At 35.7% G+C, this 25,885-nt stretch overlaps 1 protein-coding gene across 1 annotated transcript in view; it reads left to right on the top strand.

Annotated features, from left to right (window-relative positions):
- The first annotated feature begins 860 nt into the window (after positions 1 to 860).
- Positions 861 to 25,885, top strand: part of LOC150110468 (uncharacterized) — a 183,249-nt gene continuing 158,224 nt past the window's right edge. The window contains exon 1 of the mRNA XM_090399190.1: positions 861 to 1,136. Coding sequence (XP_090255316.1) covers positions 861 to 1,136 — 276 coding nt within the window. The remainder of the gene's footprint in view (positions 1,137 to 25,885) is intronic.

The raw sequence follows: 25,885 nt of genomic DNA, 5'->3' as shown, positions 1-25,885 counted from the left end.
TTATGAAGAAATACGGAGCATTTGCTTAAACGAATCCCTTTTCGAAAACTATGAAATTTATACAATATTGCTTAATCATTTTGCCTAATCCTCAGTTCGATGGTAAAGGTTCAATAAGAAAGAAATCTTTTGAAATCGTTTTGAAACTTTTTTTGAGGTCAGCACAATAGCTATCTCTAAGGAGTTCTGTTTAAGATTCTTTTCTTTTTTTGTAATCATAAAATATGAGCCTTCGTAGCTCAGTATGTATTAACGATGTCTTTGAAGAGACTTGAGTTACACATACACCACGTCACTTACGCAGCGTATATGCAAACTACTTAGTGATTACATCTGGTACATTTAAAAAAAAAATTGTGGCTACACTGGTATAACAGTTTATTCGTTAGTATGCATTGGGCACTTGTCGTGTATAGGTGAGTTTTACTTATTATTTTTTTTTTTAGATATAGGCCTAATGGGGTAAAATATTACTCGGTATACCGTTACAAGTTATGCGATTAATATGAGAAAGGCAATAGTCACAGAGAATGTTACCCAGCTTGGCGAGGACTACAAAGGAGTCTTCTGTCTGGGACAGGCATATACATCATCTTAGAAGCGTCAAAAACGGAAGCTGTGAAATAGTACAACCTTTTAAAGCGTATCATCGGTTCATCCCATAGAATTGTTGATTCAAACTGTCCTCTGACTCACAAAATGAATTTATTGCAGAATGTTCGATTCTTGTGAAACAACACATTTTGCTTAGAGGCAATCTGCAAAGTTCTTTGCATTAATAATCCATTCCACGCCAGATTCTTCCAACATTGAACAAACAATATTTCTCTTGAGATACGTACTTTTAAAAGAAACTCAATATGAGATTCAGGAAAACTTTCTCAAGTTTGCAGATTGTAGCAACAAAAGATGGAAAAGAAATTGCTCTGTTGATAACTAATACATTGAAAGAACATTGTATTCCTCTTAGTGATTGTAGACATCATGCCTACGAGAATGGGGCAAATATGGTAGGAAAATACAACTGCGCACCAACGCAAATAAAAGAACAATGCTCAACAGCAATTCTTTCATCTCGAGGCTGTCAAACACTGAACGTATGTGAAAATGATGCTGCTGAATACATATCTGAAGCAGTAACGTCTTTCGGAACAATTTAAGCTATGTACTGCTTGTCAGTTCCAGTCCCAAGTGGTGGGAATTAGAACAAAATCGTATTGGTTGTTCTCTTCATGGTATGTAAGAAACAAGACTGTCAGATCGTGGTGAATGTGTAAAGCCTTTGCAGCTCACTTGCCTGGCATTAAATTAGCACTGGAAGTCCTCCTAGAACTAAATTTGACGGCAAAACAAAAAATAAAGTCAACAGAGTTTTATTATATGTGCCATCTTTTGCATGTGTGTTAATGTCAGCCGTGTCGTACAAAATATTAGCTAGCATAGATATTTGTGATGGAGTTAGGCGCAAGAGGGCAAGGCCGCATGACGACCGCACACTTGATGAAAACTTGGAAGAAATTAATGATAGATGATACGCTAGAAGAGGCCTACTTCAGAAAGTAAGGTGTTTTACGTTTTGGTAGATCTCAAGTTATAGCAGGATTAACTGTCTGCCTCAAAGTCTGCTTCAAAGGATGAACTGTCTGTTAAGCAGTTCGCGGAAAAGTTTGATTTCTTGTGGAAATATCTCACCATATCCGAAAGTGATGTAGAGAGAAAAGCTTTATCAGAGCATTATCCTGCAGACCTTAATGGTTATGATTTTGGAAAAGAAATGCAACATTTACCCTCAGTGCATAAAGCATACTTTGTAAATGCACAGTTAAAGCCGTTAGATCTGTCGAACTGGTTAACGGAGTAGAGACTTGGTGGCCTGATTCCAAATATTTGTATTTGTTTAAGAATACTGTTAACAGTTCCAGCGAGAGAGAGAGAGAGAGAGAGAGAGAGAGAGAGAGAGAGAGAGAGAGAGAGAGAGTGAAGTAATTTAGCAAGCTTAAGCTAATTAAGAATTATTTAAAGTTTACAATGTCTTTGGAACATTTTGTATTAAATAAGTATTGAATCGAACATTGCCAGAACAATTAATTTTCATATTGTCATTCGAAATATTTCACAAAAAAAAAGGTCAGGAAAGCGCTTTTTTTTTTTTAAAAAAAAAAGTGCTTTCCTGACCTTCTGATGATCTTATCTGATCTGCATTGCAATATAAAAGGATGTTTCAATGTGAATTCTTTCTCCTTATCTGTATTGTAGCATAAACAAAGATGTTCAAATAAAATGTGCTTTCTTTCTTATCTCTGATCCTCTTTATTATATTTATATTAATCGTAGAGGAAGCATAAGGCCTTAAATGTAAAAAATTAACAGAACGCTTCACTCCACCCCTCTTTCGTTCTTTCATGCTCTTTTTGACCTTACAGGCTGCAGTATACGGCGGAGAAGGGAACGGGCACAAAAGAAACTTTATATACTCTGATAAAATTTCTCTCAGAAGTCCTGGTTCTAGGCAACCATTTTAGAATTTTCAGTAATCGTCGATTGTGTTGATCACAATGGTAAAAACAAAGGATTTTACCATTGTGATAAAGGATTTATTGGAGGTGCCAGTCTGACCAGAGCCATGATTTTGAAAACAGAATTTTGAAAACTTCTGCGCATCCCAAAAGGTGAGACATCCCGGGTATTTAATCAGTGTAAATATAACCTCCATTGCTTGTCTTAGAGGCGTAACTGTGGTCCTAAGACAGTCTGTCACGAACGAGATCAACGTCGTCGGAGAAGGCTTTTGCGAACAAACAGAACTTCCTGTGTGTGTGTGTGTGTGTGTGTGTGTGTGTGTGTGTGTGTGTGTGTGTGTGTGTGTGTGTGTGTGTGTGTGTGTGTGTGTGTGTGTGTGTGTGTGTGTAGCAGCAATTGAATGAAACATTTAGTGAAAGCTGTTCCCGACGTATATCTCACCGAACTATGCGCAGTAAATAGAAGAGACTCGTATTAAATAAAAGTTTCTAATTCAGTAATCGGTATGTGTAGAATACCGTATAGGATAAGAAAAATCTTTCGTGTAAGACTTTACAACTGAAGGCGAGTTAAACGGTCTCATACGGAGATGGTAATTTTTTTTTTATTCCCGCAATGAAGCAAATCGGTTACGAGGACGCATGCAATTTGCATACGAAAATATAAGCATATGACTAATCACCTCATTATATTTAAAAAATATATCTTTACGGAAGGCAGGCATACTTTGCAGGTCGTAGACTCCTAAGGATCTGAAAGCATCCATGATGAATGATGAGACAAACCAGAACCATTAAACGAAACCGAAATTACTGAGGGTGATTGTTAGCTGGTCTGATCAAACACACTCACAACACTTATGATGCTATAGTACGCCCAAAAGAAAGAAGAAAAAAAAATGCCGCCTTTGTAAAAGTTTTCTTTTCACATTTGGCTATAAAATATGGTTGGATCCGTAATATCCTCCATTGTAATAAATAACTATATTATTTTATAATCGTTTAAAAAATTCTAGTCTTTTAATGCGTATTCACAAAAATATTTTTTTACAAAAATTGTATTCCAGTTTCAGTTCAGTAGATTGATGTTCGAGATTACATTAACTGAAGGAAAAAAATCATACATCTTCTCGTGTGAGTCTGTTTTATGAAGTCCTGCATTAAAGACTGCATTTTCGATTCCTTCCACTAGATGACGCTTCGAAGTATACAATATTACAATCAGATGAGAACGTAGAATAGCTGGCCTGCAAACATCATCCATTCAAGACGGTGCTTTATTTGTTGTTCTATTGAGGTGCATTTTTGGGGAGCGGGTAGCTCCGAAGGCCATTTCGTCAAGTGTTCATTTACTGTTCTCACGGGAATTGCAGCTAGTTGGGGTTATTAATGTGCTACAAGACCAAGTACTGTGGTGCGGTGTACATTAAAGTGTTTGTTAATGTCTGGTTTGTAGTGTTTGGATCCAGTCACCTGTCATTCTTAATGTTCATTACGCACACTAAAACACAGAATGAAGCATAAAGAATTCCAATGAAGGCAGAACAGGCATTTCGACTCACGGATTTGAAGATCTTTTGTTTCAGAAGCTCTAGTAAGAAGAGAGAGAGAGAGAGAGAGAGATACGGAAGTGGAAGATGAAGTCAGTGGAATTAAACTGTGAAGCAAAATAAATCCAGTTAAAACTGATCGATTGATCAGTTTTAACTGGAGGTTAACAAATAAATTTCCGGAGCGTGCTGTTCTAGAACCATCGGATCTTTCAGAAATTTCCTGACTAATAATTTCTTAAATCGGTTTTTAACTATTTTCGTTTACACATATATTCTGTAACTGTATATTTAAAACGTTTAGTTCATTGTTTTAACCTGAATTATTTTGAATTTTCACAGAAGCATCTAAGGACCAGTTATGAGGACCATTGTATTACGTCAATTTGTCAATGCGCATGTTCTCAAATATTACCTGCTTACGGGTGAAAAACCAAAGCTTTAAGAAAAATAAATTTTCCAAGTCCATCTAGATTTGAATTACCCAATCTCGCATAAAAGAACTCACAAAACTTCGTTGTTTTCTTGGCTGTTATTCCAAAGTTGGTCTTTTCATCATAGAGCCTTCGTTCTAGTTATACTGCAAAGGCAATAGAAATACGCAGTGTTTATGTATGGGAATTGATTCTAACAAAGCTCTAATTTTAATCCACGCTTTAATCCAAGTTTCATCATCAATATGGATTTATGAAGAACATGTAAGGACAGAAACTGTTAGGCGTGTCCCTACTTATGAACAGAGCGGGTGCGTATGCGTGTGTGTGTGGGGGGGGGAGCGTATTCGTAATACTTCTGAAAACTTGAAATAGTGGTTTTCAAAAATACTTCAAGTGCATTTATTCTACTTTTTAGGAGACTGAAGAACTTTGCCCATCATAACAAATGGGAAAGAAAATATCATGATTCAATATTAAATGAAAAGAAAGTAGATAAAATAATAATAGTTATATTTAATATCATCATCATTATTATTAAGAGAGACCTCCAGGGAGTCAGGGACTCATCGAAGGAGGCCACATACTTATTCTTGAATTCATTCGCACTGCTTGGACACACACAACATCCAATGGCAATGCATTCCAATCACGCACCACCCTCTAAGAGAAAAATCTGGCCCTCACCTCCTTCTTATCGGCATTAATTCTCGGCTTCCAAGGATGGCATCTTTTCCTTTCCCTACCCTAGATAAATTGAAAAATTCCATTAATTAAAATCCTGTATGACCCTTTCAGGAGTTTGTAAGTCTCAATCATATCACCCCTCTTTCTCCTGTTTGCTAGTGTCTGCAGTCTACAAATTCTCAATCTGTCTTCATAATCAGTATTCCACAATTCTAATATCATTTTTAACACTCCCTTTTGCACTTTCTCCAATATATCAGAATCACAACGGAAACCAGGAGACCAGACCTGCACACAATAGTCCAAGTGAGGTCTTATCAAGGCCTTGTAAAGAGACAAATGACATCCTTATCTTTACATGTGAACGTTCGTTTCAGCATTGCAATTATCTAATATATGTATTTGCAATCTCTGCTACATGACCCCTGAACTTCAACTTCCTATCTATTACCATGCCAAGATCCTTAGCCTCATCAGCTTCTTCAAGCATAATCCCACCAATATAATACTTCATTGGATATCTAATCACGACGAAGTGAATGACTTTACATTTTACTGACATTGAACTGACATCCAATTTCCCATGCGCACAATTCCAGCCTTCAAATTATTCTGAAATTAATGCATATCAGCAGCATTACTGATTACCCTTCCAATCTTTGCATAATGAGCAAATAACTGTATGTCTCCTGTCAAATCATTCCCAATGTCATTAAGGTATAGGTTGAATAACAGTAGACCAAGCACCGATCCTTGTGGAACACCACTGGTTACCTTAAATCTTGCAGACTCACATCCCCAATATATCACTTTTTGATATCCGTCAGTCAGCCATCTTCTTATCCACGCTAATATTCTATAATCCAAACCCATATTCTCCAATTTATGCAAGAGTCTATCATGTTGTATTCTGTCAAAAGCCTTAGCAAAATCTCAAAGTATCATGGTGTATCCATTCTCCTTGTCTAGTTGTTCAATGGTAACATTGTTAGAGAATGTGAGCAAGTCGCTAAAACATGACCTTCCCTTAGTAAACCCATGTTGTTCATTGCAAAGTAGAGATTAACTGTCAACCGTTTCTGAATGAGAGCCCTGGCCCGTTTTTCCAAAATCTTCATCACCACTCCTGAGATACTAATTGGTCGATAGCTGGATACATTGTTCTTTGCACCACCTTTGTGCAATAGAATTACCATATATTCTTTCCATTCCTGTGGAATCTTCTCTGTTCTGAGACTGCCGAATTACTTCCACAGCGTCGGAAGCATGTCCAGACAACCATCAGACGTCATGGTTTTGGGCACGTCCTCCAATGGACCAAGTCCCATCCAAATAAAACATCCCCATACCATTACCGATTCTCCACCAAACTTGACAGTTGGAATGATGCAGTTCTGCAGAAACCGTTACCCAGATAATCTCTAGATTCAAACACGATCATCATATTGAAACATCTGGAAGGGTGATTCTTTGCTCCACAGACTCTTTTTCCAATCATCTACGGTCCAGGAAAGGTGAGAAAGACTCTAGTCCAAATGTAATTTGGCATTGAAGGGGGAGGGGCAGTGTGATGTGTAGCTTGTTCACAGAAGCTCTGCCGTGGTTACCTAAGATATGCAACTCTCTGCGGACAGTTCTTGTACAGATGTCCCTGCAGCATTTCCAGGTTGACTGCAAGGTCCGCCGCTGAGGACGTGCAAGATGCTCGAACATTTGGAGACAGAGCTCATCGATCTCGGTCAGTGAGTGTCTGTGGCCTTCCAGGGCATTTTCCTGCTGTGGTAATACCATCAACTTTCCATTTACGTAAGCAAATAGTGGATTTCGGTATAATGAGGGGGGGGGGGTAGCAATGTCACGGACAGAAAGACCACTGATGTGACACCCAACTACCATCCCACGTTGGAAGTTTGTCAGTGCAGCTGAACGTGGCATTTTGACATCGAGTACAGTGCAAAACATGCAGCACATCCAACCTTTTATTACCAATACTCCCTGAATATGTGCATATGGTAGGATCTGAAATTTGCATGGCATAAGGTGTCCAAATACTTTTCTCAGCATAGAGTATATTTCATGTAAAGGATTTACTCAGCTATATGACATATTTTGAACAAATTTAATTACTAAAAGCCGAGGGATAATGAAATTAAAAAAAATAATATTTATTATTTTAACTCACAACTAGTTTCTTCTGAGAGGACTTCATAGGGTGCATAACAAGAAAAGAGAAATACAAAAAAATGCATTACAGGAGAACAACAACTAAAAATTAAGTTTCCAACGAATTTCTGACATTTGAAAGTGTTCTATCTACTATAGTATTGCTAAGCACATTAACTCGGGCATGATCTCGCGTACGCCAAAGTTGGTCAGCTGAGGAGTAACAATCAAAGAAGTTATAGCTGAGATTAGTATTAAGGTGGACTGGATCGAGGACAATTTCTGTTGATTGCGCAATTCTTTTCAGCTCATTGTAGCATCTAAAAATGTTTTCTGATTTGTCACTCAGATCACTGGATGAGTGATAGAATTTTAATCATCAGTGTTAATGGACGCCATTAGATAGAGCGCTGGCTGTAGTTCTGCCATACTTGATGTCTCTTGCATGTTCTTCCATACGCAACTCAATAGATTTCTCCGTCTGACCAAAATATGGCACATTGCAGTTAAACCAAAGACAATAAACTCCTGGATACTTTAGGTTGTCATGTTTCGGTTTAGGTGTACCGAGTAAGAAATGGGGTTTGCACAGAGGAGTAAAAGAAGTGAGGATTTTAAATTATTTGAGAATTTTTACTAACTTTGGTGTTATAAGGCAGAGATATAAAACCTCTTACATCATTACTACGAGTATCTTCAATATCGTGAGCAGGTAAATTAAATAGTCAGCGTCATCGTATGTTACACTTCCGCGCAGGCCTACACATTATACCGCTGAAGCTTCCGTAACCGATAATCCCGCGGAATAGGTTGGTTGCTTCTTATTCCCGGTAGTATCCCATGTCTGTCGAAGTGTGTGTTCACGTGGCCGGTTTGCTTGCTTTTCGGGAGGAAAAACCCCAGGATAAACTGGGGAAAAACCCTGCTATCCACGCCCAAGATCAGCTAACTTGGCTATGGTTGAGGAAGATCCTTAAGCCCCTCACGTCGTCGACGGAATCGAACCTAGGACACTCCTTCCAGGCATATGGTTACGAAGAGCATAGCCAGTTGGCTAACCACGCGGACAAATTAAATAGTAGCTTATTAATAGTCTGCTTACGATAACCGTCTTCTGAAAGCTTCCGCGGTAAATTGTAAATTGTAACTGCAATGTGTCGTATGTTGGTCAGACCGAGAAATCCATTGAGTTGCGTATGGAAGAACATGTGAGCGATCGTCCTTAATTCTGCAAACTCTGACGATGAAGATTCTATCACTCATTCAATGATCGGGAACAAAATCAAAAAATATTTTTAGATGCTACGATGAGCTGGAGAGAATAATTATTGAATCAACAGAAATTGTCCTCAATACTAACCTCAGCTATAATATCTCCGATTATCATTCCTCAGCTATTCAACTTTGGCGTACTCGAGATCATGCATGAGTTAATTAACGTGCTCAACAATGCTATGACATCCAGAACACTTTCAAATATCAGCAATCCGTTTACAACTTAATTTATAGTTGTTATTCTTTTGTAATGTATATTTAATGTAATGTATAAATGCTCAAGAAAAATAAGGTAGAGTAGCTCACCTTGATTGGGAGATCAAGAATTCTGAGAATACAAAAATGAAAAACTCAAGGGGGGGGGGGAGGAAACTTGTGACTGGTAGTTACTTATTATGGGTGAAGGTGAATTGCATATACACCTAAACCTCTTTTTACGCGATAGATACGTTCCTAAAAATTACGCGTAAATAGAATTCGCGTAAAAAGAGCTACTGACTCCATAGAAAAAGTGAAGATTGGTTCCAAACCTGAAATATAAGCAAAATAATGAAAAAAACAAACATTAAATTCGTTAGGATCATAAGATTTTTATTTACATTTCATGGAGAACACACATACATATAAAGAATTTTAATAACTTTAAAAAAACATATTTCAGTTGCTAACGATTCTATAAAAAATTATGTTATTCGCTATCAGTTTCTGACAATAAACGCGAAAGCTTTCGTTTTCGTGAGACTGTAATATCACTAGAACTACTAGATATGGTATTATCGTCATCGACTTCCGCCTCAACTTGCAGAATTCTTCTTGTAATGTCTTGAACAAAAGTACCACTGGTTGTTTCAGTAGTTTTAGGCATGAATTCAGTTATTAATCGCTGTGTTGATGCTTTAGATAAGTCGCGATATAATTCTCTGTATGAAAACATTAACAACTTAAGCTCACGTGAAAACTTCCCAGCACGTTCTTCATTTGGATCATGTCGGGCAAAATAATTGCCTAAATTAATTAGAAGAAACACGCGTATAAACCACAGTGAAAATTATTTAATTGTAAATATTTAATTGCAAAAATATTTAATTGTAAATATAAAACTAATGTTCCACTTAGACCTGTCGTAGACTGTATCGGCTGTCCAACGTACAAGTTATCAAGATTCTTATCTAACCTTCTCCGCCCTCACATAGGCCACTCAGTCTCTTCAATCAAAAATTCTACTGAGTTTCACACAAAAATTAAAGACATTCAACTATCAAAAACTGACTTGTTAATCAGCTTCGACATTGTCTCCCTCTTCACTAACATTCCCCATAAAGAAACAATAGAATTACTAACTCAAAAATTTCCGTCTGATATAGTTGAATTGTTCAAGTTTGTTATTGCATCAGGTTACTTCACCTGGAAAGGTCAAATTTACAAGCAAGAGGAAGGAACAGCAATGGGATCTCCTTTATCACCAAACCTAGCAAATTTGTTTCTAGAACACCTTGAAGAAAAAATATTCACTTTTGAACCCAAACCAAAAATTTGGCTAAGATATGTCGATGACGTATTTGCAGTATGGAATCATCCCGAACCTGAATTACAACTGTTTCTAGATAAAATTAACCTTCTTCATCATCGCATCAACTTTACGTTAGAAAAAGAATCTCCACAGGGTATCTCTTTTTTGGATTTACACATCAAAAGAAAAGAAGACGGTTCCATCGCCACTTCCGTCTTTCGCAAGCCTACATTCTCAGGTCGCTACATTCACAATTCTTCTGCTCATCATCCATCTCAGAAATCTGGCATTATTAAATCACTAGTTTCCAGAGCACACAAATTTTGCTCCTCTGAAGAATCTTTAAACCAGGAATTAGAAGTAATCAAAAATACAGCCATCCTAAATGGATATAATCCCAAAACAACTCAAAAAATCATCAGTCACTTCTGCATACATCAAACCAGACAGGAAGAAGTGCATAGGATTCCCATACCTTACGTCAAAGGCATCTCAGAACGTCTTTCTAAAATTATGAAGAAATACAATTTTGCCACTACTTACAAACCTATCAACCAAATTTACAACTTATTACCTTCTCCTAAGGACAAATTCTCACCCTTGATGTTACCTGGTGTTTATGAGATTCCATGCTCATGCAAATTATCTTGCTTTGGACAGACAGGTAGGTCTGTTCAGAAACGCATCTCGGAACATCAAGACCACATTCGTCTTCTTAAACCGCAGAAATCTGGCTTCTCTCAACACGGAATTGAAAATCCAAACCATAGGATCCATTGGGAAAAGGCTAAACTTTACGTAGATCTTTATTTAAACATGAACGTTTATACAAAGAAAGTTCTGAAGCCCTACTACACAGACCAAACCTAAACCGCAACGACGTTCTTACTATTCCTAAAGTATGGGAAATTATCATACAAAACTGTGTTAAATAATTAACGTTTTTTTTTTTTTTTTTTTTGTTGTTGTTGTTGTACTACTTTAGCACGTTATGCACGTTTTCATGAGATTCTATTGTAATCATGCGCCCTAACTGTATGTTATTCCTAATTTTTGTTTAAATACTGTACTGATGATGTCCTAAGATACTTAGGATGAAATATTTACAATTAAATAATTTTCACTGTGGTTTATACGTGTGTTTCTTCTAATTATGAACGCACCACAGGTTTCGTTATTTAAAAAAAAAAAAAAATTGCCTAAATTACTGACCAGTTTAAGACCTCCTTTAATAATATCAGCAGTAAAAGTAGGATAATCTTGATCATTATCATTAATTTCTTCGCTTTCAGGAGTCTCAGAAACAATCTCCACTATTTCGTCTTTGCTAAGAGGTTTATCAATTAACAATTCTTCGCTATCTGCTTACGTAAGATCATTGAATCCTTCTCCGCCAATTTCACATGCCCAACTTATTATATTGGGGAATTCTGCAGTATGATTGAAGGGAACAGGAGCATTCTCTTTAACACATGCGGGCCAAATAGCTTTCCAGCATGCATTCATAGTTTCTGGTCTCAATTCAGATAACGATAATCGAACCTGATCAATACAATCCATAATTGAAAATTTTTTCCACACATCCATAACTGACAGTGTTTCATCGTCATTTAGCCTGTTCAAAACGTACTGAAATGTTCGCCTGACATAATGTGTTTTAAAATTCGCAATTATACTCCGATCTAGAGGTTGTAGCAATGATGTGGTATTGGGCGGTAGAAAAAAAATATGCACATTTGGGTTCTATGGCAGGATGACCGGGTGCATTATCAAGAATCAAAAGTACTTTAAATTCGAGACCCTTGTCATTCAAATAGCGTCTAACTTCTGGCACAAAATGTTTGTGGAACCACTCAGTGAAAATATCAATGGTCACCCAAGCTTTTTGTTGGCCATCCAATGAACGCAATTTTTGAAAATCTACGCCTTTCATTGACCGTGGTCTTAATGATCGATTTATGAGCAGTGGTTTTAACATCCGATCTCCTAAAGCGTTCGAACAAAATAGAAGTGTTATGCGATCCTTTGCTGCTTTGAACCCACCAACAGTTTTTTGCATTTTTGATACGTAAGTTCTGTTTTGCATTTTTTTCCAGAAAAGGCCGGTTTCATCCCTATTCCAAACTTATTCACGAGTGTAACCTCCATCTTCAATTATTTTAGCAAGTTTTTGTGGAAATGCTTTAGCAGCTGTTTCATCAGCAGAAGCCGTTTCACCTTTAATTTTTATATTATGAAGAGCATGTCTTTTAATAAACTTAGCCAGCCAACCATTGCTAGCATGAAATTCATATTTTTTCCTCGATTGAGATGAAGTATCTGGCTGTAGTTTTTTAATCTGTTCATAAAATCTCAATGCTGATTGCTTGATGGAATTTCCGTCAACTGGCATTCTTTTTTGTACATTATCTTCCATCCACATCACTAAAGCTTTTTCGGCCTTTTCTAGAACAACATCTCTTGTGTATGATGATAATTTCGCACTCGATTTTGTACCAGAACATACCGCATTTCTAATAGACTCTTCATTTTTCTTTATAGATCTGACAGTTGATTCACGGATTCCAAAATGCTTACCCACAGCCGTCGCACCTTCCCCAGTTTGAAGACGATCTAAAATTTGAATTTTTATATCCAAGGAAACGGCTTTCCTTTTTTTTTTTTTTTTTTTTTGGTTATCGGCAACATCATGTGAGGGCTGGATTAAAATTTTCGGTTAATGAAATTAGGTTTGAAAATTACGTATAGTTTACCATTTATTATTTCTTGGCAAAATTATTAATTTTATAACGCGATTTTTTTATTTTGATTTCACTTAAAAAATGCAAATGCAAAAAATGCGGTAACTGTGTTGTCTACTCAAACACCAAATTCAAACTGCTAAGAACTGCTTTTTTATGCGCAGTCAGTTATGTAATTCGGGGAATTCCAAATAAATGAAATTCGTAAAAATTTAGAATTTTCTTAATTGAAACGAGAATGCAAAAAAAAAAAAATCTCAGAATTTTCTTGAATTACGGATTTTTTCCTAACTTAGACTTTAGGTTGGCCGCGTAAAAGTGAATAAAAATTGCGTAAAAAAATTATTTTTGATATCTCAATTCGCATAACTTCGAATTCGCGTAAAAATATTCGCATAAAAAGTGGTTTAGGTGTATATGCACACCCATATATTTCAGAATGATTCACTGATCGATTTTCCCTAATCAAGGCGCTATTTTTTCTAAGAAAATGCTCGTCATGTTGCACACGATTGTTAAACCAATCAAATTACTTTCATGAGGTTTACACAGTACTCTGCAACAAAACTTCACCAGCTCACAGAACAATTAACTCTCAACGAATTTTAAAAATAAATAAATAAATAAATAATAATAATAATAATAATAATACAGATTCTATTTATTATAACTTCAGGTCAGTCAAACGTAATGTACTTGCCTGTTTGTTTACCTTGGAACGTAGTCTAGTGAAAGTGTAATACTTAAAGTATGAGTACAGAACTGCTGTTGCTTACCCCACATTTCATCAGTGTTGGACTCTTTAAAATCTTGGGATTGGTATTTTTCGTATCTGGTTGGAATTAATGCTGAAGCGACTTAGGCTGTAAACCCAATGTATTTATGTCTATTAACAACGTAGGCAGCCGGTCTGCTGATTTTTTCAGAAAGAACATCGCTGCCATTTCGACACGAGACCTGTTTTTATTTTATTTTTTTTTGTGACATTATTGGTAGTTTCATTTGAAATATTCTGTCGTATGTGAGAAAGTATTTTGTAATTCACTAAGGGAGGAGCAACCATTTTTCTAATGTGACATAATTTTCATGACGTAATTCTTCAATGATGTTAGGTCATCAAGAACGAAAGACGTATGCTATCGGCAGCTGAGCAGCACCGTCGCTGCTGCCACTTCCAGATGTTCAGCATTAGATGAAATGAGCGCTACAGATATTCAATTAGAGAAGGGGAAAAACGAAATCGGCAATCTATTTTTCAATCTTTTCGCATGTGCCAGTCAATCCTGATAGCAGATCCGCTGGCACATAACTTCATTAAGACCGCTGTTGTTGCTATTGCTAATATCTGAAAAGTTCTGTTGCTGCCAAATAACCTAATTCATTTAGAAGTCTCGTGATTATATTTAGCTATTCTTAATTCTGAATTCCTATTCAGAAGAAGGGAGCAAACCACATAATATCCGCTGCCTATCAAATGAATGTTTCTTGTGATAAAGAATATAGGCCTTTATAGGCTTGATAGCGAAGTGAACCAGTTACTTTTAGAAAGTGCCAACCGGCCTGAAGGTGTAGGCTGAATATAACTTTAAAATATAATGATGTGGCAATCCCACGATGTGTGTTTGAACCTTATAATCACGAGGTCAGGACCAGAGAGAGAGAGAGAGAGAGAGAGAGAGAGCACACCTCTTTGTTGTATGAGCACCTCTTTGTAAATTGAAAAGGAGGAGACATTGATGAAGAGGTAGAAATGAGGAACAGACTTGCCATGAAGGGCCAGGAACCAGCAGCACGAGTGAACTGGTCTAAATCAAAAATTCCCAAACTGAAGCTATGGTTTATGGGTCAAGGCCATCGTCACCGAACCAGTTAACAGAACTAAAACAACAACACGTATAAATCTTCCCTCCGAAACCAGTTCCGACAGAAAGAAGTGATGGCCGACGAACGCACGTTCCTGGGACAAGATTAATGTAGACACGCCCTCTATGGCCGTGACGGTTCTCGTGCATAAGCCACACAAACACACACACATACACGCTTGTAATGAAGGTTCTTATTTTGGATTTTTAGAGCAGGTGCAAGTGAATCGGGAGGGCTCAGCCTATCAAGGAGATCGCAACAAAACCACTGAAGGTCAAAGATCTCGTTCATGCTTCCAGAAAGCAACCCAGGGGCTTCGAGATAAACACCACATTGAAGCGAGATAATGCTTATGACCTCGTAAGCATTCGTGTTTCGGAACGACACTGGCAGTGACACCCAAACCAGTTTATTCACTGCGGTAGGCATTTGAGGTTCGCTGTCTTCAGTACATATTTGCAGTCACGCACTAATATTGTACCTCGTCATAGAGCAGGCTGAGAGAATTAGAGGTTTTAATTTCAATAAAATCTACTCTATAATTGCATTTGAGATTTGTAGTACTTGGATTAATATTAAAGATACTTTAAAAACAATAATTTAACAACAACTGTTAAATTATTCTCTGCTGCTTTCTCAAAAAAAAAAAAAAAAAAATCAGTAAGAAAATACCAGTTATACTGTATTTGATTAGGACCAAGAAATGTTATATTTGAAATGTTTTCTCTATCAGAAACTGCATGTCTTTAAAAAAAAATGAATAAATAAAAAGATTTGTTTGTTTGCACCAGAAGGATATGATGTAATGTTTCCATAGTAACAAGTTTGCTGAAAGCAAGAGCTCGGGGAAGTGTGCTACCACCAAACGTTCTGTTCGAGTACAAGAACCACAACGATTTCTTGAATTGAAAATTAATATTTTAATATTAATTTTAATATATTAATATTTCATAATTTAATAATTATTCATTTTGTTTAAGTCTCTCTCTCTCTCTCTCTCTCTCTCTCTCTCTCTCTCTCTCTCTCTCTCTCTCTCTCTCTCTCTCTCTCTCTCTCTCTCCCTCCTCTTCGTATCAAGACAATTTCGAAATAATTACACTTCGCTTTTAGTAACACTTGAGCTAGATAAATGCAAAGATAATTTGCTTTCTACATTCAGCTTCGTGGTTGAACTTCGAACTGGACAAGTTGGATGAGGACCAAGTCATTTACGTATCTTGGATCTGATAGGATAAATTTACATTTATATGTCTTCCAAGAGACATGACACGACGTATATGAAATTCCTGCTTATACCAGTCACACTAACTTCGGAGTACGACCTTTGGTGCCATTATGCAAATATTACCCAATCGGAAATCCATTCTTGTGAAACAGTTTTTAATGGATATCAAGTTTAAACCCCATTCATTCCTTCATCAGACACACTTAATGAGTTTTCGTAAATTTCAATTAGGAAGGAGAATTCGTCACCTTAAATAATCGCTCGAACATGTGGAACATAATCAATAAGAATAAATAATGATCAGTAGAGAAGCAATAAGATTATGATGGAGGAGGTTACCGACATGGAACCCTTGCGGTTAGGCAGTGATACGCAACAACAATTTTTGCATGTACATGTTTTTCTGGAGTTATTGGAAACGTTCCTTGCATCAATGCGCCATTACCATTAGTGCTTCTGGTATAATGCACGGTTGCCGAGTCGGCATGATCATTTGTAAATGTCTTTGGGTGAAACGTGATTTTTGTCTCCAGGTTTCAGACCACAACCACCATGTTTATCGGATGTCTGAAGTGACTTCAATAATTTTCATATTTTCTACAGCAAAGTTTTCCCTATTAATGGTACTAATTTGCCATTAAAGACGTTTCTGCATGGAATTCGGATGTAAATGGGCTAAGGTGAAATAGCCTGAAGTAATGCTTAATTCATCAAATTAACAAAATCTCCAAGTCCCACAAACCAATGTTTTCATATCCTGAATGCATGCTATTTATAAGTAATAAGAACTATAGACAAGCTGTGATGGTCCTTGTATTAAAATGCAGAAATTGATAGACGAGTGCTTTCTCCATAAAGTTTTTCACTCCCTTCTTTACACCTCCTCCCTCTACCCGACTGTTTCAGAATTTTTTTACTCTCTGCAAGGACTGTTAGATTACTCTCACTTCCACCTTTCCAAAAAGTCATACCCATTAAAGGAAGTGAGTACCAACCTCTGGTGAAGAGATTCTAGTAGATTATAAAAATGCAAGATTGTGCTACCACTTTACTAACTAGCAAGTTGTTTAAGATTGTGAATATCAACGCACCAAATCATATAGAAGGTCATCGAAGTATATCATAAAAAAGTGCATTTTGCTCCCCGTCTCACTTATTTTATGAGCATTCCACACTCGCTTCCTTTTGGTAATAGTAATTCTATCATTTAAATAAAATATAATTCCGAGACAATATTTAAAACGTAGTAAAATTTCTTTTACAAAAATACCCATTTCATTTCAGTTTCCCTGACTTTTTATAATATCTTTTGAATTATATCAATTATTCAGACTTTCTATTTAATTTCCTAAAATAGAGGTGGCCAGGATTTTTTCACAAAAAAAAAGAAAAAAAAAAAAGAGAGAGATTTTGTTCTTTCAAAACGGATTTGTTTAGTTAATATTAAGCATATTGCTCATAAACACCTTGCGTTTTGCCTATTTACATAGTATTAAAAGATGTAGGCTGAATATAGAGAACTTAGCTTGAGAATGCCCTTGTTAAAATTATTCGCAGCCCAGACAAGATTCGAACCCTTTTCTTTTAAATCGAAGAGCAAGTGCAGCATTGTATTCGATATTGAGGCTCTCTCAAAGCGCGCAAACCACTCCGAAAAAAAGATTATTCACTAACAGATATAGAACTAACTTCTCATAACCTTAGTTATTCCTTAAGAAAAAAAAAAGTATTTAAGTCATTGATGATTTTTATCACCTAGTGTGAAATCAACACGTCTGCATTGTCATGAACAAAGAGAGGGAGAGAGAGAGAGAGAGAATAAAAAAAAAAGATCGTATTGTTCCCTAGACCAGGATAATCGATTATCTAGTTCCTTGCCCATCTGTGATACTAATGTGCAAGGGTTTCCAACCTTCTGTATGTAGAATAATCAAAAACATCTAAACAGGCGAACTTAATAAGATCCATATTCCAATATATAAAAATACTCTTCATCTTTGCTACATTAAATCGTACTTGGATTAAATCAACTATTAAAATATCACGTTTAAAGCATATCTATATGCCCTGTCATCACATATTCGGTAAGAAGGCGAGTAGTTCCGCCCAAAGGTGTATCAACAGTGCACTGCATTTCGGAAATACTCGAGCATTCGATTGATTTTTGCAACCCAGTATATGATCTTTAGTTTAACTTCAAAGAAGTTTATTTGCTCTTAAAATTTTGGAAGCATTATTTACATATTTTTAAATTGAACTTCACTTTGTGGATTTCCTTAACCACTACGTATCTTGCTTGTATATTTACAGGGTGTTCGGGATAAATTTGACATATTTATAATTAATTATATTTTTCCGTAAGTTACATGTATTAACACACACTTCTCTTCATTTAAAAGTTTGGACCCTTCTTCATTCATATACAAGATGTCAGAAAGGATGGATAGCTGGAACCCACCTGAATCATGGAAGAGAATAACTTGTATCATGATGATTCGTGCCCGCCATCAAAATAAGGATATTACGACTGCTGCCCAATGCTCCCTGAATACAGTAAAAACAATCAGGCATGAACTAGAGACTTGCAATGGTGACTACGAGGATGTAGCAAGAAGAAAGATCCCTAGCAGACGATCTGATTGCGTTCGTACAGCAGAATTCCTCGCAAATCTGCAGGAACAGGTGTTGAAGAACCCTGGCATTGGAATTCGGGCTTTGTTCGTGGAGTTGCTAACTGTAGTCAAGCCCTGGATAACAAGGGTAGCCAATGGTAGGCCGTATGTATGGCAGCAGGATTCGGCCCCTTGCCACACCTCTGAGAAAAGTCAAAAATGGTTGTCTGAAAATTTCTACGACTTCACCAGTCCAAATGTTTGGCCTCCAAACTCCCCAGACCTTAACCCCATGGATTATTTTGTATGGGGCGCAGTTGAAAAAGACACCAATCGCACTTCCAGTAATACAAAAGCCCAGTTAATGGATAAAATTAAAACAGTTTTTGCGGCCCTTCCCAGGGAGACTGTAGCATCAGCTTGTTCGAGGTTCCGAAGCAGAATTGAAGCTGTGATCGATGCTAATGGTGGTTATTTTGAGTAAATCTTGTTGATAGTATTGTAATTAACTCTGCCTGTAATGTTGTTTTGTCAATTCATTAAATTTAATAGATACAAAGAAGATTTTCTTTTTCCTTACGAAACTGTCAAATTTATCCCGAACACCCTGTATATAATTTTTATCAATAATAGTTTATTATACATAAACTATAATGGTTTATTTTGCATTCCCTTTAATGATATTCCAAGTCAGGGAATGCTAAACATATACTTCCCCCCTCTTTCTGACCTTGTTTGATACAAAACTCCGTTTTGTACATAAAAAAAAAAAAATCAAATTTATTTGCTGTTGTTCTCTGTAAACTCTACAAATTACTCTGAACCTTTTGACTTTCTTTCCTTAGACCTTGACTTTTTATAACTTAGCGAAGCTAAGGGAAACCTTGTTATCTAAGAGTGAATCACTGAATTTACTACATGATTGAGAAGGAACGTTTAATGAATTTTAAATAAAAATGTTCATGTAAGATGTGACTTCCGTAGCAAAAAACCAGCTACAACGTGACATTTCGATGCAGTGCTGTCCGTTTCTCTAAATCACTGTTCAAACTTGAATAGCAGATGATCGTAGAAAGATTGAAATGCAAAAATAAAACCAAATAAACAATAAAAATAAAACAAAATAAAATAAAATAAAATAAAATAAACAGGATGAACGTGCATTAGATAAAAAATTAGAACATAGGAAGTTCATACGAAATAAACACATATTCTTTTTTTTTTATGTGCGTCCAACAACTAGAGGTTGTAAACCTGTTGTGCATTAGTACGATAGGTTTACAACCAATTAGACCGTTAATGAGATCAGCGTTAGATAGTGATGTAATCTGAGAAGTCGCAAAGTCTGAAAATCATCATCAACAACACAAGTGTATTCTGTGGGCAAATGATTAGGAGGAAAAATAATCATATTGATGTGTTTTATGAACAGCTGAAAGTTGTAGTCCTCCTGACAAAATATACAAATCACTGTTCCAGAAGAAAAGGCAGATGGAACTAAAGAGTAGATTGAGAATTTGGTTCAATATGTTTGAAACCGAACGCTAAATGGACTGACCGGTAGTTGGTCATGTTCTTTCATACTTGGAAGAAAGTGGAGAATGGTGGTGGCCGCTTCGATAGAGCAGTTTACACGAAATACCTAAAGATGAAGGCAGGGGGAAAAAAAGAAGGAAAAGCGTCTATGAGAAAGTGAATGGAGTGAGTGAGTCAATGTCTTTCGAATAAAAAAAGAAAGGCAGGTCTCATTCTTTTGATTGGTGAAACGATTGTAAAAATGCACCTTGTTAGAAATATTTGCCGGGATTTAATGAAATATTTCATCGAGTATATGTAGACTCCAAAAACAAAAAAAGAAGAAAACAAAAACAAATAATTTTAAAAGTAAGTCGATATAGCCACAATAAGCTATTAATTTCTCCATGTCGACTAGTTTTGCAGCTCCTCTGTTGTCTGCTTCCTCAGAAATAGAAATTACATAAAAATGTACGTACAGAATATGGACTGTTCAAACAATGCAATTCAAAAGTAAAATATAACTACATAATAAACAAAGGAAAAAAAACAATACGTAAATAATAAACAGAACAACTATTCTTAATTCAAAAGTTCCTTATAAAATTTTCCGTAGCTGATACCGAAAATAAATAAATAAATGAATAAATAACATGAATAATAATCAGAATTGCTTTTAAGGAAGAGTATCCGTACCTCAGTCATTATGGACGAAGCCCTTTGATCGGAAAACACCTAGGTTCGAATCCAGTGAGGAACCTTTATCTGATCTCTTTCGACTAAAGGTGAGTTAGCTGGTCTCCTACTTTTTTCACCGGAAACTTCGGGTTTTTCGTCCCCTCAGAACAGTTAAACTGGCGCCCCATGGACATACGCATCTACAGTAGAACAAACTGGCAAGCATAGACCTTATCCCCTTTACGGTTACAAGAATAAAAAACCTCGTAAAAGGTAAAAGAGGAAGGATTAAGAAGAAGCTTCTAAGGAATATAATAAATTTGAAGTCTCAGATATATTATATTATGTTTCATGCTATTCGGTGAAGAAGTGAGTGAAATATGCAGATCTTTTAGATAACAAAAAGCCACAAGTAAAGAGAATGAAATAGAAACGCAAACCATCTTTTTACTCATTCGAAATGCAGTACGTAATCAAGTTTATGTCTCGCCGATAGATTACAATGAGCATCCAGTTTATTCTTCTTTGAAATGCATGTCTCAAACCGACTTCTCGTTATTTATATTACCAACTCTCTTCCATCTATCTCTATTCGTAAGTTTCTGCTTGCAAACGCGGACACTTCTCCCATCTTTGAAGCTCTGTACTTCAATCGGTAATGACTCGCCGGCCCTTGGTTGGAAAATACATGAATTCGAATCCCCGTCTATGACGTGAGGAACCTTTATAAAAGTGTTTTCAGCTGAAGGTGAGTCATTCTTCTTCTTATGTAGGATGTCAGATATTTTAACAGAGAATATTTACTTAGTTGTCTCGTCTGTAATTCAGAACAATCTAACTCACTCTTTCTCTTTTGAAGATGGTGCATCAATAAAAAAAAAATAAATAAAAAGAGTATCAGGTCGACAATTGAAGAGACTTCTGATGGCTCTGAGTTTGGAACAGGCCATATGAAGCTTAATCCTTGAAGGCGTTATGATAACGATGATGTTATCCATCAACATGAGATCATGTTAGCGTATAAACAACTGATTCTGTTTGAGGAGCTTAACAGCTGATACCTTGTGATGGAGTCAATAATGTGAAGATTGTGTGTAGAGTAGTTGCACGCACTTACCACCACCGAAAGAGAGACAAGACTTTCCCCATATGGACGATAGTTACTCCAAATCCTACTCTGTTCTAGTTTACACATTTTTCCAGTGATTGACTGTTTGCAAATTGAATTATACTTTATTTGTAATTTGCAATTGACTGTAATGAAAATGACATTTTTCAATAAATGTATACAAATCAGTTTTAATTTTTGAGACTTTTCTCTTGCTCTGAAAAGATGATATTAAGGGTCCAAATGGTGTACGAAGACATCGTGCTCGCTATTAATAGAGATGGATGAGCGCTTTTCAACTGAAGTTATTTATTCCGGTCTCATACTAAGGTGGCAAGTGATGAGTGCATTCAAAGCGAAAATCGGACTAAGAATACACGATTATCAATGCAGATATACTCGCCTTGTAACATAATTCTTTGGCACGAATCTAAACAATAGCAATGAGGACCTTCTGGCTTACTTCTCGAATGGCTTCATCGATGAGCTATACCAGTTTTGTGAGGAAGGATGACGAAAGCAGTATATTGTTTTATCCGTGCTTGAAATGATTATTGCTAGGCGTAGTAATTATCAAGGCAAGGCACGGATCCCAGCATCTGTACTAATTACAAGGCATGACTACGAATTATCAACCCATTGTTTCGCTGCATGGTTGGTTATTCTTTGCCAAGGGCATGTACGGTTATGATATTAATCTCGTCTTACTAGCACTGTATACCAGATGGATTATTCTGTTTCTAGAATTGTTATATATTAAAAAGCAGAGTGATACGGCATCCTTACCGTAATCCTCTTGATATGTCTTTCCATTCAGAAATGTGTTCTAATTTGACTGCTCTTTTATTTCCTGTGTATATTTTTTCAATAGACTGTAAGAGCTGGTTTGGTATATTTAGACCAGTTAATATTTTTAATAACCTTTGTCTATTAATTTTATGAAAGGCGTTTTCATAATCAATGAAGGTGTGTGTTTCTTTTTGGAATTCTCTTCGCTTTACAATTAATATTTTCTGAGTGAAAATTGAGTCTGTGCGAGATCCGCCTTTTCGGAATTCATTCTGTTCTTCTAGTAGTTTGTCCTCTACAATACTGTTTAGTTTCTCTTTTAATATTCCTGCGTATATTTTGTACCCTGCATCGTTTAGAGACTAATTCCCCTAGAGTTATTACAGTCATCTTTCTTTCCATTTTTTTATAAATTGGGATAACCAGCGCTTTTTTTCACAAGAGTTTTGAGTTTTTCCAGAAATCCAGACGATGTTAAAGAATTTCAGAAGTCTTTCATCAAAATTTTCAACTGCATTTTTGTACAATTCCATGTTTATATTATCTACTACTGGTGTTTTCCTATTTTTCGTCTTATTTATTGTATTTTTTAGTTCTGACATCGTAATGTTTTCTGTTAGATTATTTTTTGTTGCATAAAATTTTACTGTTTTATTATGTCCAGAGATTTTGAAAAGAAGTTATCCATTTTTCTATATCTATTGTGTGTATCTTCATATTTTCTTTTATTTCTTTTTTTCAAATATTTTATTATTTTATAGGTTTTTGGTTGTGGCTTAGATATAATCCTTTTATTGTTCTGTTACAAAATTGTTCCATCTCTCTCTCTCTGTTTTTTTCTTACTTTTCGTTTTGCAATTGCACTGTTTCTTTTTTACTCTATTTTTTGCTTGTACTGTCTTAGAACTGAGCCATTTCTGGTAACTCTCTTTTATTATCTTTTTATTTTTATTTCTTTTTCTCAGTTTCGTGGTCTTCTTTTTCTATTCCATTTACTCTATTCCTCAGCTTTCTGTTGCCACTTTTGTCAGGATTTGTTTCAGATTTTCTCATTCCTCTTCTATGTCATTTAATTGATGTATGGTTCCTGTTTTTAAATCAGTGAATTTTTGATACTGTTGCCTAATACGGGGATCTTGTAATGAAGACATTTTATAACTCTATTCAAAGATATTTTCCATTTGATTTAATTTTAACTATTTTGGTTTAAATCGAATTTTTGACAATACCATTTAATTGATCAGATGGCTATTTTAATTTCGATTGGAATTCGTCCACATATGCTTTTTTATTTTTTACTTCTTATTTTCGGTAATACAACATTGAAATTATATTACATATTGCTCTCTTTGCAATTTATTTTTCATGCTTACCAAGGAGGTCTGGAAATAAACACCTACAACAAAAATTAATTTCATGTCTTCTTATATATATCCTAAAAGAAAATATATTTTCTGAAAAAAAGCATTTTTATATGAAAAAATATTTTACGAAAAAACGTTTTTGTTCTAGGTGTTTATCAAAACTTTCCAGACCCTCTCCCCTAATATTTGATTATATACAAACATCTTGCATATGGCATTTGCTTTCATAGCGTTAAACCTGTTCAAAGGAAAAAAAGTTCGTTATAGATTCGATTCTAGTCGCCGACTACAACTTTTCACTAAGCGTTTCTTTAACTGATGCCCGAATCAGTCGATCTTCGCCACGGGTACTTAGAGTTTTCCTCCAGGAAACTGGATAATTAACCTCTCAGATTCAGACACAATATATACTTGTAGAGTTTAGGGACAACAGATGACGGCACTTGTCTACCGTACGTAATTTTTCCCTCCCTGAAAGCCTTGATTCACTTATAGCTTTGCTCTCACTTCCAGCGATGTCCGAAAGGTGAATACCGGCTGCCTGAAGATTTTTAAAAAGTTTTAAGACTAAATGAGTCTCTTCTAGGAATAAAAGACATTAGAAGATTTATTTATTTTTATTTTAATCTCCAAGCAATAATGAATTTATTTTCTTATTGCGTGCTATTTCTGTGTCTGGATGCCTTGTAGTAATCCGTTATATCGAAATATCATTCATATATAATGTGAATCGTTCTACTGAAGGGGATAACTTTGTGTATACCTTGGTTTATATACTTTTTTTGAGATTTTTTCATTATCCCCCCTTTTTCCTTATATATATTCTTAATACTGATTATAGTAGTACATTCCATTTCAATAATATATCAAACAATGTGTCGTTTTACTTTAGCAATGTTTTTCACCATTTAAAAAAAAAATGTTTCAAAAGATTGGGTTTTGAAAATTAATTCTTTTCCTTTTTCTATAAGTAATTTTAAACCAAATGCAGATCACATCACATGAGCTTTTTGGTAATACCATAACATTGTATTTTCTATTAGTACACCTTTGCAATCGGAAGGTTCTTAAGTGAGACATACGAGTGCTTGTGCTGCCAGTGAGCTGTTCCTGATAATCTCCTTTTGCAACATCAGTACACCATTCTGAATATCTACTTGATTTTTCCACCCGAAACAGATCAAAAGAATTGTGATTAACATTGATAAACCAATTAGGTATTTTTGTCCTCATGAGATTGTTCTTGACATCTATGCGAAAAGAATTCTCAGTGGGTCTTATTTCTACACTGTTTTCCTTTATTACTGTTCATCTACTGTAGTCTGTATGGTCAATAAACACCGTTCCTAAAGGAAACTATTTTTTTTTTTTTTACTCTCTATGTAGAGTTCAGTTGCCCTCCTTCATCTCATTCTAGCTAATTCACTTATTAATAATATTCATTGTAATATTTGTGTTTTGTATAATGGATTACCAAGAAAGTTCGTGATCAGAATTAAAACATTAAGGTCTTTTTAAGATGTTCTTGTCAGTGGAGTTAACTGTGCATACAGACAGGGCAAATAAATCGGAAAGATGCAAGTTTGTTTTGGAACAAGAAAGTTCTTCTCTGAGGAAGTCTTTGTTGCCTCAAAGTAATTCGAATTTATCATTCAAAATTGAAATGTTTGTTTCTGGATTATACGCATCTATACAAGGTGTCGAAAAAAAAAAGATTTATTCTATTTTAAATGCTGAATTGTAACAATAAAAAAATGCAGTAGTACTCCAAATAATGCAAACTACTGTAGATTAGTAATAATTCAAACCGCAAGTCAATCAGTTCTTACATTTGGCGACAATTAAAGATATC

This window comes from Typopeltis vanoorti, chromosome 1 (assembly GCF_054136105.1).
Source record: "Typopeltis vanoorti isolate ZY-2024b chromosome 1, IOZ_Tvanoo_1.0, whole genome shotgun sequence".
In the NCBI taxonomy this organism is placed as follows: domain Eukaryota; kingdom Metazoa; phylum Arthropoda; class Arachnida; order Uropygi; family Thelyphonidae; genus Typopeltis; species Typopeltis vanoorti.
This window is presented reverse-complemented; position numbering and strand designations above follow the sequence as displayed.